Source organism: Nipponia nippon, unplaced genomic scaffold, assembly GCF_047370975.1.
Source record: "Nipponia nippon isolate SJK-2023a ecotype South Korea unplaced genomic scaffold, ASM4737097v1 scaffold_7, whole genome shotgun sequence".
Classification (NCBI taxonomy): domain Eukaryota; kingdom Metazoa; phylum Chordata; class Aves; order Pelecaniformes; family Threskiornithidae; genus Nipponia; species Nipponia nippon.
In genome coordinates, this window is record NW_028262391.1 from 36,090,285 (window position 1) to 36,107,365 (window position 17,081).

General features: G+C 33.4%; 1 protein-coding gene across 7 annotated transcripts in view; it reads left to right on the forward strand.

Moving 5' to 3' along the window:
* The window catches only part of RPGRIP1L (RPGRIP1 like), an 85,368-nt gene that overhangs the window by 24,972 nt on the left and 43,315 nt on the right, over positions 1-17,081 (forward strand). For all 7 annotated transcript variants that reach the window (XM_087740137.1, XM_087740139.1, XM_087740141.1 and 4 more), the window contains exons 9-16: positions 458-531; positions 4,574-4,713; positions 9,856-9,962; positions 10,192-10,242; positions 11,479-11,658; positions 12,310-12,427; positions 13,500-13,952; positions 15,541-15,692. In XM_087740137.1, coding sequence (XP_087596263.1) covers positions 458-531; positions 4,574-4,713; positions 9,856-9,962; positions 10,192-10,242; positions 11,479-11,658; positions 12,310-12,427; positions 13,500-13,952; positions 15,541-15,692 — 1,275 coding nt within the window. The remainder of the gene's footprint in view (positions 1-457; positions 532-4,573; positions 4,714-9,855; positions 9,963-10,191; positions 10,243-11,478; positions 11,659-12,309; positions 12,428-13,499; positions 13,953-15,540; positions 15,693-17,081) is intronic.

The window sequence follows — 17,081 nt, forward strand, 5'->3', positions numbered from 1 at the left end:
CTGGGTTAAAGCATCTTGTATCTTTAAAACTATATCCTGCTTTAGTGAGTATTTTGAAAGCAAGGACTTGTTGTTTCTATAAGGTCAATTAAAAAAATACTTACAGGAGCTATTAACTAGCTAATACTAATAGTCACCAAAACGGAAATAAAAGTTTTGAATGCTATAGATTTTTTTTGTTTGTTTTTTATAAGGCAGAATGTGATTAGATACTTTTGTTCAACTGCAGCATGTTAGTCTCAGCTTCATATAAACAGCATGAAAAAGACTGTCTGGGCCAAATGTAAATCCATGTGGTGAAAAGAAGTGTTACTTTGAAGCTTCTAAGTGACTGTTGTATAAAAAGAACAAATAAAAGCCTGAGAACACCTACAAATTATTAACTAATTGTCTTTACATATTCATTGTAATTTCCTTTTGTGCTGTGCATTGCTTGAAACTTCTTTCTTCATTTTAGTTACAGGAAAGAATAAATGATCTAGAAAAAGAGAAGGAACTCTTGAGGGAAAACTATGATAAGCTGTATAACAGGTAAGTTACAGTTTCTGTATATTAAAAACTTGATTCCTGTGCTGTTTAATAGGTCTTCATATACTGTGTGCTTGAATGTGCATATGCATATTGTGTGTTTGTGCACACATGTAAATATATTCATGCTACAGTTCATTATATCAGTAAGTGTACATGGAAACTTTTATGGTGTTCTGTCTGTATTTCATCTGTTCTGTTGAAACAGAGCAGCTTCCATACTTATTCTAATATTCTTGAAATAGTAGATTACTTCTCTTTAAAAATCTAATTAAAAAATAAGTAGAAGTCACTTTATTTTGAACATCAATGCAAAAAGTTCTTCTTTGAATTTCTAATAATTTTTTTTAGGGTTATTGTTGAAAGAAGAATACATCTGGGTGGACATATATTCTTTTGGGTTTATTTTATTTTATTTAATTTGGGGAAAAATGGTGTTTGAACTTTTTGTACAAATTCTTCCAGCACTTCTCAGTGGACCTATATAAAGTCTGATATTTGACAGCTTCTCCAGTGTTTATTTTTGAGGGGTGGTATGTTTGTTTCGGTAATAGCTACCATTTCACTTGTACTGGTGGTACTTGAAGTTTTTGTATAGGCCCATGTGAGTTTTTACAAAGGTTCCTATATGTAATGAGTTGATAAATTGTATCAGCAGTGCTTACAGTGAAAATGAAAATACATTGCCAGATATGATTCAGAAATTCTCTGGTACAGAAAAGAAGTCATTATAGTCAATTGACACAAGCATATTAAAGGAAAAAATGACCTTCAAATTAACTTTTCTTTTATTGTGAAACCATGTGGTCTTTTACACTGAAGAGGGTTAGAAAAATAAAAGAAATTTCCTAGAGCTAATAATTGCCTCAGAAAGTAGGTAAAATGCTTGAAGTCTTTTCTCATATCAAAATTATTTATCCTGTTAAAGTTTGTTTGGTTTGTCAATGTGATGTCTTTCAAAAAAACCACCAATGAGTAAACACAATGTGAGTGATATCAAATGTGGTTTATAGTATTCATACAATATGTGTTCTACTTTTTGTACTTCCTACAGTGAAATTAAAAATTATGGTAGTAAAAAACTGTAAGTACAAATAGCTTAAAACATTTTTTTACATATGAGATGTAACAATTGTATAAACACAATATTTAGAGTTTTGTATAGGGGCAGTTGTTCAGTTGTCTCTTGCTTAAATTCATTGTAGATTCCTCCAAAGTCTGATCATGTTATAAATATTTCTGATTATGATTTTTTTCCTAATCTATCATTATGCAGAGAAATAACTCTTACTAGCAAATCAACTTACAGTCTTGCCTTGAAATTTTCTGTTCTATTTAAATCATAGTGGGATAACTTAAAAAGATGTTTAACTAGATAAATTTAAATATGGTTCTCTCATAACCCAGTAATCTACAATATGGCTTTTCTTTTCCCTAAAATGAACTGTCTTTTCATATACTCCCATTTAAACTTTGATTCATGTTTCATCATTCCATGTTAATATAGGTAACAAGAAATTAGAAAGAGAAAAGGATCGTTTCATTATAACTACTGTTTAATGGCCAGCTTCTTCTGTTGCCCATTTGAACAATGCAACTTTACTACAGCTTACCTGTTGCTAGCAGTTGATAGGCTGGTGTCCACAGGTGCCAGATAATTAATAAATATTTCCTTTTTTTTTTTTAATGGAAGAGAAGAGACGTGAACCCATTCTTTGCTAATGTTACTTTTTTGGAAATTCACTTGAAGTTGATGGGAATTTTTCCAAAGCCAAGACTGCAGAACTGGATATGAAAAATTTACAAAGAACAAGTATGATTTTGTCAGTTGACTCTTATTATTTAGTCAGTATCCAAGAAAACAATTCGTTTGGATAAAAGGTTTGGAGGAATTGTTTTCATATGACCTTGTAGTGCAAATCTAGCAATGCTTAAACTCCCTCCAAAGGAAACGGTGCCAGATGTGGTTGACCATTTATAGTTACCCAGATGGCTTCAACTCCAGTGAAATACGGTAAATGTGAAAGAAATTCCACATAAGTTCAAGTAAAAGTAATCTTAAAATTCAAAGGAAGAAAGCGACAGAAGTGGACTCAATTCAAACTGACTTAAACATTAGCATTACATAGGCTTGGATAGAACCTGTCTTCTAAATTGTTCTTCATTTAAACATCTAAATTCTGAATTACTCTCATAATTAATTATTTTTCTGCCAGCATAGTCTTTTGAAAAACTGAAATAATGTGTAGCTACATCTTTATGTGAAGTAATTATACCTAAAGATAACGAACGCACATATAACTAGATATCATGGTTATTAAAACTTGAAAACATTTTCAGAAGTGTGAAAACTAAGGGTATTTGATATCTTTTCTTGCTAAGATTTATTCTTTCCTTATGGGAGCCAATCAAACTTGGAATAGTGATAAATCTAAGCAATTATAGAACACACTGTGTCTCTTCTGTACCTATGCAGTATTATAGAAATGATTGTGGGTTCTGTGCATTATATTCACTCCATATTATCTTCAAAATTATAGCAGAGTGAAGTATATATTACTGTAGGACTTAGAAGCATTGCTTACGTTCATCCATGCTATAAAAGACACTCTGTCACCCTATAAGATGGTATATGCCTAGAGAACTGTGTAAATAGGTGGCGTAGATATAGTGTGAGAAAAAGACAAAATACAGAGAGAACTGTTTTTATGAAGATCACAAACCAAGAATATAAACTCTTGCCATATACTTTAGAGTCTACAATTCATGCTATATTTTCTTTTTCTTTAATCTTAAGGTCATTCTTCAAATGTATTAGATATAAATGCACTTATATGTACTCAGAACCACTTTATGTAGTGGCAGTTTTCTTTCAGTCAGCATGTGCAGTCTTCGAAGCTATGTGGGCTGTCCCTTCCCTTCTTTATTCTCCTCTTGTGTTTTTTTTTGGTTGAGGCTTTTGTAACATAGATCTCTGGGAGAGATAGATTGATAAATAGATAAATATCAGAAGATATTTTTATACATTTACGTATGTAAAAAATGACTTTTTTAACTGGTGAGCTTCACCAAAGTGAAGAGTTGAGGAACGGACTTTTCTGTTTAAAAAAAACCCTACAATTTCAGATTTCTCACAGAATACAAAAGTGAATAAACTGATTTATGATCGGTTAAGATGAAGGACATTTTTCCAGTCAATGAGAACGCACGTATTGAATAATAATATGAAGACTGTAGTACTCACTGTCTAAATTATGGGAAAGCACATTGCATTGCTTTGTCTTTTTACCTACTGGGAATTATACTGTAAATTATATAATGTACTTAATTTTGTTTCAATCTGAGTTACACATTTTGTTGTGGTTTCAGCAGTTCTCATTCTCTGTCCCTGCAGTCCTTATTGCACGTAGATCAGTAATTTACAAGTAAATAATGTGTTACAGGCAAAATAGTTATTCTAATTTCTTTGCCCACGTCTGTTTTTTATTTCTTAAAGTAGGAGAAAGATTACTTTATATGTGCTTCTTAATCAGCATCAGAATTGTTGTTTTACAGTATAAGAAAACTGTTGTCACTTTGTGGTCAACATTTCTTTGAACGGGCAACTGACTTTAGGCTCTGCATGTTTCACAGATTTAAAAGAAATCAGGTGGGTGATCCCAGTTCTCTACATTAAGAGGTTTTGTATGCGGAAAGAATGGTTTTGTCAGTTGTCAGTTGCTGAGGTTTGGAGTTGTGGATTACTCTGGGATATGCATCTGAATTCCTTTTCTAGTCCCACAAATGTTGCATGCTGCCAACTTTTCTGACTTTGGAGCTCTAAATTAAGGCCAGTTCCTTTGCTCATCCCACAAACTCTTTCATGTTTTTTAACCGCAGCCTGAGAAAGGCGCCTTGGTTTCAACAGCAGCAGACCAGCATATGTTTACTTAATTCCTAAGACATGATGACAGTGGTCTCTGTGCCACTAAAAGCTTTTTTCTTTATTATTTTCTGTTGAAGTTCATTTCTAAAAGTTTTTCACATGCCACATGTTTTATTGCAGTGTCTTCAGTATGACCCATGAACAGCAATGGATATTAAAGGAACAGCAACTGAAACTGCAAATTGCTAAACTAGAGACTGCTATCAAATCTGATTTAGCAGACAAAAATGAAATCCTTGACAAGATCAAAGTAGAAAGAGGTATATTTCTGAAATAACTGTCATTTTCTCATGATGTGAGATTCTCCTGTGTTGGCGTTCAGGTATATTGCCCAGAAAAGTGTAGTTTCTGTTGTTGGTGATTTCAGAGCTCCCTTTTAAGTGTATGTTTGAATGCTATGCTTAAGTTATGACTAGCTATGAAGTAAAAAAAATGACCCAATACAGCTTACGTGCTGAATGAGGATCATATAACTCCAGCTGCCTTCATTCCTCATCTGTTGGGTTCATATTTACTCTTTATTCTGTATTTCTCCTGTCCTCTACATTGAAAAGTCTTATGGAAAAAGAGGGCCATCTGACAGTCTCTCTCAAATTATAAACCACTATTCTAACTTTTACTGTACAAAGTTGTGTGAAGCCTATGTAGGCCCTTGAAGATGGCTTATTGTCTTTCAACTTTGTGAATTCAGAATTTTTTAATATTTTCAGTATATATTATTTTTTATTTACAGCTATGTATGTTTACAATAATACAGTTTTCTTCTAATCTGCTGAAGAGATTGTTTCATATGTGTTTTTCCCATGCTGTAGGACAACTTCTCAGTGAGTCTTTAAGACCTTACAATCTTTTCTTTTTTTATCTCAATACTGTGATATACTGTGGCAACATAAAGTTTACAAAACAAGAGCACAGGCAGGAAGTAAACTAGAGTTGATTCTTCAAGTATGTTTATTTAAAAGGTGTATTTCTGTTAACAATCTAATGGAATGAAGTGGGCCAACTTGTTGTGAATAATTCTTTTTATGATTATGGCTCAAGTTCAGCATGCGCTTACCGTTAAGATTCTGAGTAGCTCTACTGACTTCAAATACCAGATTAAATATTCAAACATTTTATTTGATCACAGCAAGTGTTTGCAAAATTAGCCTTAAGCGATACTAAAATAAATAAGATGCCTTAAGCTGCAATAATATGAAGTTATGATGTATTGACAGTTAGAGACAGTTGATTATGCAATTGAAAATTTAAAGTGATATTAAGAGCATTAAAATGTTATGGGCCATACTATTATGTGGTTGAGTTGAATGTGGAAAATCAGGCAACGCCTTCCATCTTCTGTCCTTCCTGCAGGCATTATGTTTAAGTGGCAAGTCTTTACCACCCCTTTCCAGACAGGCACTTAATAGCTTGTTGTGCTCTTAAACTGGATCACCAGGTTATTACACTTCCAATTTCTATTGAATTGAACTTGCTGCAGCTTGAGTAGATATGGTAATATCCTTCAAGGCCTATGTATCTAGGATTTGATTACAAAACTCAGGCAGCATAAGTTTCTTTAATTACATACTTCAGAGTATCTGCCTTTGCTGCACACCCCTTTTTTAAGTTCAGCAGAACTGAAGTACTGTTTGTCTTAATCTACTGCCTGGAACTAGTGTAGAAATAGCGTCTTGTCTACCCTTTGTAGTTTGGCATATGAATCTTTTTTCAAAACTTCTTTTCCAGGACTAAGAAAAAGGTTAAAATAAATAAAATCTTGAAAATTCTTAATGCTACAGGAGATTAACATCATCTTGCCTTTTTCCATGTCCTCCTTCAGTATTTCTATTTTAGTGATGATGTAATTTGGATCTGGATTTTTTAGTAGTATTTTTCTGTCCATAACTTCATAATGTGTTTTGTAATACTTAGAAGAAATACATTTAAACAGAAAACAGAATAACTTATTTCACATTGTGACTATGTTTGCCCCCCCCCCCTTTTTTTTTAAGAATATGGTATTTGCAGATGTTTTATCACACTTCCCCCTGCCCCGTTTCCCTTAGTCATTTATTCTTGTGTTTCTTGTCTTTTCAATGTCTCCCAGATTCTCAGCCATAAATTAGAATAGCTCTTTGGTTCACATTCATTGTATCTTCCTGACAGTGTTGTTTCGTGCAAGTCTTAAAAGGCTGAGATAAGCTAATACAAAATCTAAGTTGAAACAATTAGTATACCAAGGATTGGTGTCACTTATCTCATGAATTCATACAGTGTATGTCTCTACTTGGTAATATTTCTGTCTAAATAACTTCTGTTTTTCATTAATATAATCTCATGTCTTGCTGCATTTGTTGTTCATAGTTATAGTACTGTTTTACAGAGTACACTATTTACTAACTCAAGTTTTTTTTACAGTTGTCTTAATGGGCAAATATTTGTTCTGTGTCAGTAAAAGCTGACATGTGAAATATACGAGTAAATATTGTTCTTCTGTCCATAAAACTACCAAAAAAAAATCAGCATAAATGCAGTTCCAGTTTTGTTCCATGGGCTAATAAAGAAGGCAATCCTGTTGCTCTAAATTGGACCTAGACAAATAGAGGGTTTGGCAGGGAAAAGGGGGAGGATAGGTGCTCTTGTACATGTAAATTAGGTAGGTAGATTATGGGATAGTAAGCAAAATAGGTCTCAGTTGTCTTGGAAGCACGTACTTTTTATTTACAGGGAAAGACAGTGACAGTTTTCTTCTCCCCTGCTTACCTGGTTGGTAGTGGCTGGTCTATAAGAACTCTTTCTGTGAATTCATGTAGGAGGTGAACAAATGTGGAGGCTTTTGCTGATTAAGATTCTAATTATTTTCATGTTTTGCGAATATGTACAAATATTTAATGTGGAAGACACCCATGCAAGTTTATTCAAATTCTGATTTTGAATGGGATTGCATATATTGGCACAGTATGTATTTTGATTACAGCTGAGAAGAGTAGTATTGCACAGTCCCTTAGATGTCTTATAAGGCCCTTATCAACACAGACGACTATCTGCAACTCTGTAGTCTGCTTCCACTCGTGGCTCTGTAGCCTTTCTTGCAAGCTGGTGTGGCAGTGTTTTCCAAAGCTTCCGGGGCAGTGTTTTCCCTCTTTCTTGTGCTCTAACTGTCATAGCTTTGCTACTGAAAACCCTTATATTGTTGTGATGATGTGTTCTTGTGGGATGTGGTCACCAATGGTGTGAGAATCACCTCTTCCCTCCCCCCTCTTCTTCCCCTTCAGTTGCAGCTTTTGGGTTAAATTAAATGAGCAAGCAAGCTAAGCAGCAGCCAGCATGCAGCACCAACCCTGATCCAAGTGTGCTCCAATCAGTGCTGATAGTATTATAAGTGGAAACAACCAATAGAGTTTGAGTAGCTCCTGATGAAAAACAGTGTTGTTGTATGGGAAAACTGAATGGCAGGACCCTCCTGTCACTTCTGTTCCCTAAAGGCTATTGTGGAAGTATTCCCTTTCCTCGTGCCTCTTTCCCTGCATGTCTTGCATTTTTATCTTTGGTTGGGATCATAGAAACACAGCCTGTTGAGAATCTGAAGAGGCAAGATGGACAGTGCTAAGGTAGACTGAGCTGTGCTATTGACAGATTGGCCCATTTTCATTCAACAAGCTGTTGAAATTGCCTCAATTTGAACAAAAGCTAGTTTCCTTTCTATATATGATTTACAGTTTTGAAGTTAACTTTTTAAGCAGCAAGTGTAAATGAATATTAAAAATGTGTACAAAAACTTCACTGGGGTTCGTGTTAGAAAAAGAGTGGACTAAGCTTGCTGCTCTTGTTAGAAAATTCATGACAATGAGATAGAAGTACTTGAGAAGGGATATCTTGTCTCCTTATCCCTGGAAAAAGTGCCAGTTCAGATCTCAGTTTATATTGTAGGGAAAAGAAGCAACATCAGCATGAGGGGCCCTTTTTCTCTGTGGGAGACCTCCCAACAGATATGGGTCCTTTGGGTTTATTATTTGGGAGAGTCCAGAAGACTCAATTGCTGATAAGTGTTTCATCATGTTTTATGAAGGCCTGCCTTCTCTGCCCATTCGCAAGGCTTATTTTAATTGTTTTCTTATTTGCTTCCTATTTTTTAGCCCTTAGTGTTTCTAATTATATTTTCTTCTCAGTTGCACAAATGTGTTACATTTTCATCATAACTGCAGAGAATTAAAACCTTACTGGTGTTTATGTGTTTGAATTGAAAGTGACTCTTGTGGAGTCCCAACACATACATGAGTGCGACTACTGTGTATAGGAGCAATGGCATTACAGATGATTAATTTTTAGTGAAGATGTCATTTGATATATAAACTCTGCAAAATTAAAACTAACCTGATGTCAATTTTTGAAACATTTCAAAACCCTTGAGACTAGCATCTCAGCCACCTGTTTCGTGCTGAGTTCAAGCTTCTAAACTGAAAAGCTATTCTGTAAAAATAGCTAGCTTGTGCATCATGCCCTGAGGGTCAACAGAAAAGATTCCAGCATTAAAAAAATATTTTGGACTATTTTGCTGAAAGCAGTAGAATATATTCTCAACTAAGTATGTGATGTTTTACTAATCAACTCGCACGAGTGCAGATGGGAATTACAAAGGCTAGTACCTGCACATCAGGTTGACAAAGTTAACATTTGTATCATTCTGACCCAAGATTTGAATTCATAGGATTTAAGTACATGGTATGAGAATATAACTTTGGGACTTTCAAAAAAACACAGGAAGAAAATGGAAGGAGAAAAAACACTGTTATCAAGAGAATAATGAGTTTGGCCAGGGGAGGAGAATGAGAGAGTACTTTTGTTCCTTAGAAACCTCAATGATTTTGAGAAAAGCTTGCTTTTAAAACTTTTCCATGTGAAAGAAGGTGTGTTGTTATAACTAAATCATTTTGCCTAATCCTTAAGTTTTTTTCTCACATCTTATTGAGAAATCATTGTGGATGTAGCTATGCGTTAGTGGGTATCTGTGTAACCTTCTACTGATAACTTTAATGGTGTTCAGTCATTCAGATTGACAAAGAGTTTTATGTCCTCTCTATTCCCCTCTTTCCTCCCTCCTCCCAAAACAGAAAGCTGTACTTAGTTGGGCATATCTATCTATTTTGAAATACGCAAGTGTAGATTTTTGATGCTGTAGGTTCCCTTTTAATGAAAGTAAGAATGTTTTGCTTTTTTAATCCATACAGCTATACCAGATCAAAGAGTAGTTTTCTATCCCTCTCTGTTTGTTAATACCAAAGATTTCCCTATACAAAATAAAGTAGTTTCTACATTTTAAAATGAAATTTTCATGCATAAGTTAATATGAAAAAGCAATTTTATAATTTCTATAATTAAGTTGAATTAAGTAGAATATTTTGTTCTTTTTCTATGTTAAGACCAAAAGGAAAAGCTGATGCAAGAGAACAAAGACCTGCAGTTATGCTACCTGGAACATAAGCAACAACTAGATGAACTGAAAAATCACATGAAGTTTTTGACCAAGGTGAACTCTATTTCTGTTTAGAATATGAGCAAAAAAAAATTGTATGTTCTATGCATATTGCAAATACTTCCTGAAAGTAAAAGAATACAGAAATATAACAATGTTTATTTATTCATGATATCAAGCAAAATGTCATGTCTAGTGAGAATGCAGCTTGTTATTCTGAATGTATTTCTTCGATATTCATTCACATCTGATAACACCTTTTCATTAAGTATTTCTGTTTCAGGAAAGTGATATTGATGTGGCAGAACTCAGTGAAGCCCTCTTGCTTATAAAGGTAACTTTCAAAGCATATGGGGGGTTGGTACTAGGTGGTCTTTAAGGTCCCTTCCAACCCAAACCATTCTATGATTCTACATATTTTGCATTTCTTCTTTTCTTTTTTTTTTTCTTTTTTCTTTTTTTTTTAAAGCCTTGGTTGACCATTACACGTTCTCTACACAACGCCTGGGATTTTCAAGGACTGAATTATTTGTGCATCTTTTAGTAGTTAATGCTTCAAGCTCGTATGTGTGCTTTTGTCATTTTTCAGTTACAGGGAAGCAGAAGGGAAATTAAAAAAAATTGCCAGGATGAAATCTAGAGTTATGTAGATAATTCATTATAACATCAAAAGTGAATTAAACCAGATTCACAAGCATTTTATTTAAAAAACTTATTTTTTCTCAGTTAAATGGCTCATCATGCCATCTTGTTCTTCCTAGAATGTTTATTAGAAAACATTTTTGTTTATTAATTCTGTAATTTATGGGAGTGTACTATAAGCATGGAAGTTCTAAAATGTGATACAGCGATGCTTAGCAACTTCTCTTTGTTTATTAAAACAGAAAAACAAAAATACCCAGAAGATGTTCTATTTTTTTCTCTTGCAGAAAAGTTGTAATTTTATTGTTTACAGGGAAATTGAAAATGAAGTGGGGGTGGGGGAAAGAAATCAATGAAAAAATAAGTTTGCATTATGTTTCCACTGTTCCAGTGACTTACGTTTTTTTTTCTTGAGGAAGGGTTTACTGTAAATAGCATCTTCTTCTGCTACTTCTATAATGATAATGAAAAAAAGAAAGAAAAGGCAAGAAAAAACACAAAACAAAACAAAAAATCCTAGATGAAATTTAAAACCCCAGTGTTAATAACGGAAGCAATGTAGACTTGAGAATAATAATTCAGGTTTTGTACATTCACTAAAGCAGGATTATTAATTATATAAAAGGGAAATATATTAATGTTTTTTTATTTTCATTGGATAGGCAGGAGTGATTACTTCTTGAATATCTCATACATTTTAATCGGTTCCTGATAATCACGAGATTACGTTACTGAATACAATCCTGATACTTACCGGTCTACCTCATTCCTATTTTTTTGTGTTACCACATGCTCGAAATTTACAACGTTATGCTTACTATCTTATTGTTGTTGCAAAAATATATCCCAGTGTTACATTTAACCAGACACAAATACATACAAATATTTTGCAAAAGTTTGTTCTAGTAATTTTTCAAATTTGCTCCAGGTTCGAAAGCAGCAGAAGAATGGGGACCTTATGTTTTTGGAAAAAGTAGATGATGATATCCATAAAGATTTAGAACATTCCATGCGGGAGCTGCAATTAACACACGCGGAAACAGTTCAAGAACTTGAAAAGACAAGGAATATGTTAATTGTGCAGCACAAAATTAACAAAGATTACCAGGTACTAAACTCTACTCACAGTGGAAAATAACCTGATAATAAGATTTTAACATTTGTAGCGCTGGAACTTGTCATAATTAAGACTTGCAAATTCAGCAACAAAGCCAGTCTGTTTATAGGTAACCTAACATAAGATTTGCTGTTGTTGAAAGTCTTATTTAAAAAGCGTGAGATGCAAATGACTATAACTTTAGTCTTTTAACTTGCCCTGATCAGAGCCCTCAAACCATGCCTTCTTGGGATTCTCTCTGAGCTCTTATCAGGTCCTCACAGGAAAAATACTAAGTGTACTTATCAAATAAGCTTCCTTTTCCACAGCACTCTGCTTTTACTCTCTTGTGCTGGATTATTGCAGTTCATATTTTGCCTTTTCATTCAATTAATCTAAGTTTAAAATAACAAAATCATTAACGAAACTATTAGGAACATTGTCCTGAAAGAATAGCTAGTCTGTTTTTCTTAATAATGTTTTTAGATTTTGCTGAAATTCGAAATGATTGCCTTATTGCTGAATTAAAAATTGCTGCTATTTTTGTATACTCTAAATGTTCTTTCCTCAAATCTTACTGTATTTTAATTTGTAGCCAAAAACATGTGTAGCATCAATGCAGACAAGCCTCAAAAGTCTTTTTTACATGCAAATTTTTTTCAGACTGAAGTAGAAGCAGTGACACAAAAGATGGAAAGTCTACAGAAAGACTATGAGTTAAAACTGGAACAGTACGTCCATCTTCTTGATATTAGAGCTGCACGCATCAGGAAACTAGAAGGTATCTTTAAAGTATATCTTCTCTAAATTTTTTTTTTTATTTTATTTTATCTCTTGCAAATTATTGTTGTAAATTAGTTCTTCAGTTGAAACACTTTTCCATTCCTAAAACTAGTAGGAAGGTCAGTTCTTTCATGGAAAATTATCTGTGTGCTGTTTCATTGACTTAAATGATAAAGTTATTAATCAAACACAATTCAACAAAGCAGTTTATGCTGCAGCTATTGCTGAATAAGAATAAAACTACCAAACTTAGATACTTTTTTTTTTTTTTAAATAAATCATACATTTATGGTCAACCTTTTATTTTGCTTCCTATAATTACATAGTCATTTTATGTGTTGCTAAAAATCCCAAAGTCATGGTATAATATACCTTTGAAATATTTCAATATGATGAATTTAAAATGCTGTTTTAATGGCTTCAGTGTGTAAAAGGTGCATAGGAAGCCTGAAATAGGATACCTTACAAACTCCAATGTCGTAACAATTTTCATGTTTTGTCTCCAAGTTGCACCCCCTCTACTAAAGGACTGCATGATGATTTATGTTCTAATTCTGTAAGCATTTGTTCACCATTTACCACCTGTGAGGCCAGGCAACATGTAAAGGTCTTTGCTGATGGTTCTGTCCACTCAGCATATTACAGAGGTTAAAATTCAGATGTATTCCTTCTTTCCCTGGCAAATTTAGTTCAGTCCTACAAAAACATGTATCTTAAGTCTCTGCTACATTTGCATAGTGATACGTATTTTGATCATTGCATGAGACTTACAAATTTTTGCTTGTTAACTCCCTTGTAATCTGTTATTAACTGTTAGGGGCCTGTGTCTGTTTTTATGTATATTGCAGCAGCTCCATTGTGGAGGTATTTTTGATTGTTGTCAGTGTGCTAAATGAGCATTAGATGTGTGATTTTAAATGGGTGATTTCTTTTTTGGTAACACCTTTAAGGAAGTAACATGGTTAATATAATTGACTTATGCTTTTTTCCTCTCTAATTAGTCATCAATTATATTTGATTTTTAAACAAGATGGTCATATTGTAGCTCTATTTTATTGTATTTGTTGCAGCCCAACTAAGAGATATCGTCTATGGTACAAAACCGCATAAATCCAGACCAGAAATATTGCCAGGTGATCCAGTGGATGAATTTGATGAAACTTTACATTTAGAAAAAGGAGAGAACCTTTTTGAAATTCATATCAGCAAAGTGATTTTCTCTTCTGGAGCTATGCATGCTTTTGGTGACCAAGAACCTGCAACTTTTTGTACTTATGCATTCTATGACTTCGAAATTCAGACAACCCCAGTAGTTTATGGGTATACCCCATCATATGACTTCACTTCTCAGTACCTTGTGCAGGCTGATGACTGCTTCTTGCACTATATACAGCAAAACAGTATCACACTTGAGCTTCATCATGCATATGGCACAGATTATGAAACAGTTGCTGCATGTCAACTGAAGTTCCATCAAATCTTGGAAAACAATGGGAAGATCTACAGCACAGCAAATTTACTTGGTAATTAACATATCAAAAAGTATTGTTCGATGCAGTATTGTAAATGACAATTAAGTAATGTATGTTTGGCCAGCAATGAATTCGTGTATTGCTATTTCAAAAGAAAAAAAAAAAGCTTTACACAACATGATATTTCCTGTTGGATGTGCAGCATGTTCTGGTGATTCTACCAACAGTTGGGGGGAAGCTCTGAATGTGCGATTTTACCCATAATGGCTGAGGACAAAGATGGTGTTAATACAGTGATCCTGAAGTACATGACATTAGAAGTATGTGACATGCTGGAAATGGCATTAGAGAATCTTGTCTGAAAATAGCAAGTGATTCTTTGTCTTGTATAAAGGTTACTTGCAAAGTGTTACTACTACACATGTAAAGAATTTTAATAAAAGATAGTATCACCTTACTCAACAAAATTATACAAAAACAACATGGAGAAAAGTAGTAGAGCAGTGTACTTGATTGCATTGTAGTACTATTCATATGTTAGAATTTCTCTATGAACACTGTAGAGAAGATATTTTAAAATAAGACTGATATTCTTTTTCATTTTGCTTTATTTTTTATATTGTTAATTCTGCTTTAGTTGTTTAATGCAAGTTTCTTTCATCCTCTCAGACTGTTACTGGTACAAGGGGACCTTACTTATTTCAACTGTGAAACATACAGCAATTTCAGGGAAGTCTTGTAATACATTTAAATGAAACTGAATTCTACTTTTGCATATGCAATTTCTGTTTGGCAGAATATGCATTAAAAACAAAAACATTTCTGCCTTATAAGACTACCAAACATCAGTGCTTTATGTCTGGCCCAAATGTCATAAATATATCCCCTCATTCCTTATCAGTAAATAAAGGAAGAAATGGCTACAGTGGCTGTAATTTAAACTGGTAAGTCAGAGGTCTTCAGATAATAGTTGTAAGGCATCAAAAAGGTGCAAGTGATGGTGATTACAGTTAATAATATTTCATATAGTAGCATAATCTATGGGGAAGTTGGTTTAGGTTTTGTGTAATTTTTTTCCTTTTAATTTAATTCATTGTTTTAAAATAAGTTTAAGATATCCCGGACAAGCCTTTTTTTAACAAGTGCATAATATTCTGTGCTGCTTGCTTGTTCTTTTCAAAGTGTTTTCTCAGATCAGTATATTCAGAGACCTCTAACTGCCTGCTTTTGTCAAAAATCTGGTTTAATAAGCCATTATAAAGTGGTATTTTTGCCAGTAATTTAAACTGCATACCACTTTATGGGACATTTCCAACTTTTGACATGCAAAACTGTCCTAGGCTGTATTTGCCTGAAAGAGATTAAAATAATGAAGTTGATTTGACTGTATAGCTTGGACAGTAAATATTGCAGATTACAACATGAAAAATGGTCATGTTTCAGTTTCGGATCATACATGTAGAGCCAGAGGAGTTGTTTCTGTTTCTAATATGAACTGCACATCTCATGTCACAAACACTGTCATAATGCATAGTCACAAGATAACTAATCTTTAATTTGTGGCGTTTCCTGGTTTTGACTTAAGTACTTTAATGTTGAAAAGAAAATTAATGCAATCCCGTATGTATTTATTCCTTAGGAATCAAAGGAAACATTCAAAATTATGGTACTGTAGAATACTGGATCAGGTTAAGAGTTCCTATGGATCAAGCTATTAGTCTCTACAAAGAGAGGTCAAAGGCTCTGGGGTATATAACATCAAATTTTAGGGAACGTGAACAACCATCTCAGGTATGTTTGGGTTTGTACTTCATAGTTTTGATAGAATAAACTGTTCAACATTACTTTTTCAGTTCAGATAGTTTACTTCAAGTCTTGAAATGTTCCAGGTTAACAAAGTTAAAGGTTCTTGAACTGGAAAATATCTTTAGCAGTTGAATGGCATGTTTTTCATACAGAGAAAGAACCAGTTGAATTATAGCTTTACTGAAGAGGCAAAGCCTTAAACTTCAGTTATGTATTTTTATTGAAATTGAACCTAGAATATTTGAAATTATTATATTTATTATTTTTTAACCTGTAAGTGCCAGATTTTGTTAACATTTTGTTCCAGTACGGTGTTCAGGAATGTTAAACCGACTGGGTGTCAGATCAGCATAACAGATGAAGTGGTTGTTCAGAAAGGTCTCAAAAGTTCTTAATGTTTGAGTATTATGAGTATTTTTTTTTTAGCTGGATAATGAAGAGAATTTTGATAATATAATGCACTGTATAATCACATTTAAATAAAGGTCACAGAAAAAGAAGGGACTTTCAGACATCTTTAACAATTGTTTAAGAAATAAAAACAATCAGATTGAAATGTATAAATTAAAACACTTTAGAGTTTTAAAGGGGAATTTTTTTATCTATAGCTGTTTAAATTACTATAAGTCTGAAGTAACTTTAATGTTTTATATTATTCCATAATGTAAATTTCTATTGTACTAGGATCTCAATGGATTCCATGATACAATCTGAGAAGTATGTTTAGTGTATGAGTTCTATTAAACGTCAGCGTAGGCACAATAACTTCGTGTTTGATAACATTGTAACATTTGCTTTAAATCTGATTTTTAAAAGAATCAAAGGTATTTTTAACTAACTCATGAAATCTGGCCATTGTTAAATGCCAAAATCTGTTACTTAGTTTCTCTATTTTTGACTATGTTATTTTGAGTTGTGTTACCAATTCAAACACAGTTGCAAGGTAGGGCATGTGGAACAGTGTTTTGCTGTAATTATTGTAAAATTGCAAATTCAAACATGGCAACTGAAATACACTGATTATACGGGAGAAAATAAAATAGGAAAAATGGCAGAAATTAAGAACAGCTTCTACAGAGCTGTTTGAAACACTGCAATTTTCAGAAATGTTTCATGTTAGAAACTAAAAGTCATATAGCTATAGCAGATGGTTACATTATGTTAAGGGTTCTGTCAATCTGCAGCTGCAAAATTAGCTTCAGTTGTGCGTTCCAAAACGTAAGCTTTCACTAGTTAAACATACACATAAAATTTTCTGTCCTGTATAGCAGCAGAAATCATGGAAACATGAACTGTACATAAACTGCTATAAATTTTTTTTTTTCCAGTTCTATACGTAACCAGGAATAGTAGTCTTAAGGTTGCATGTTAAGG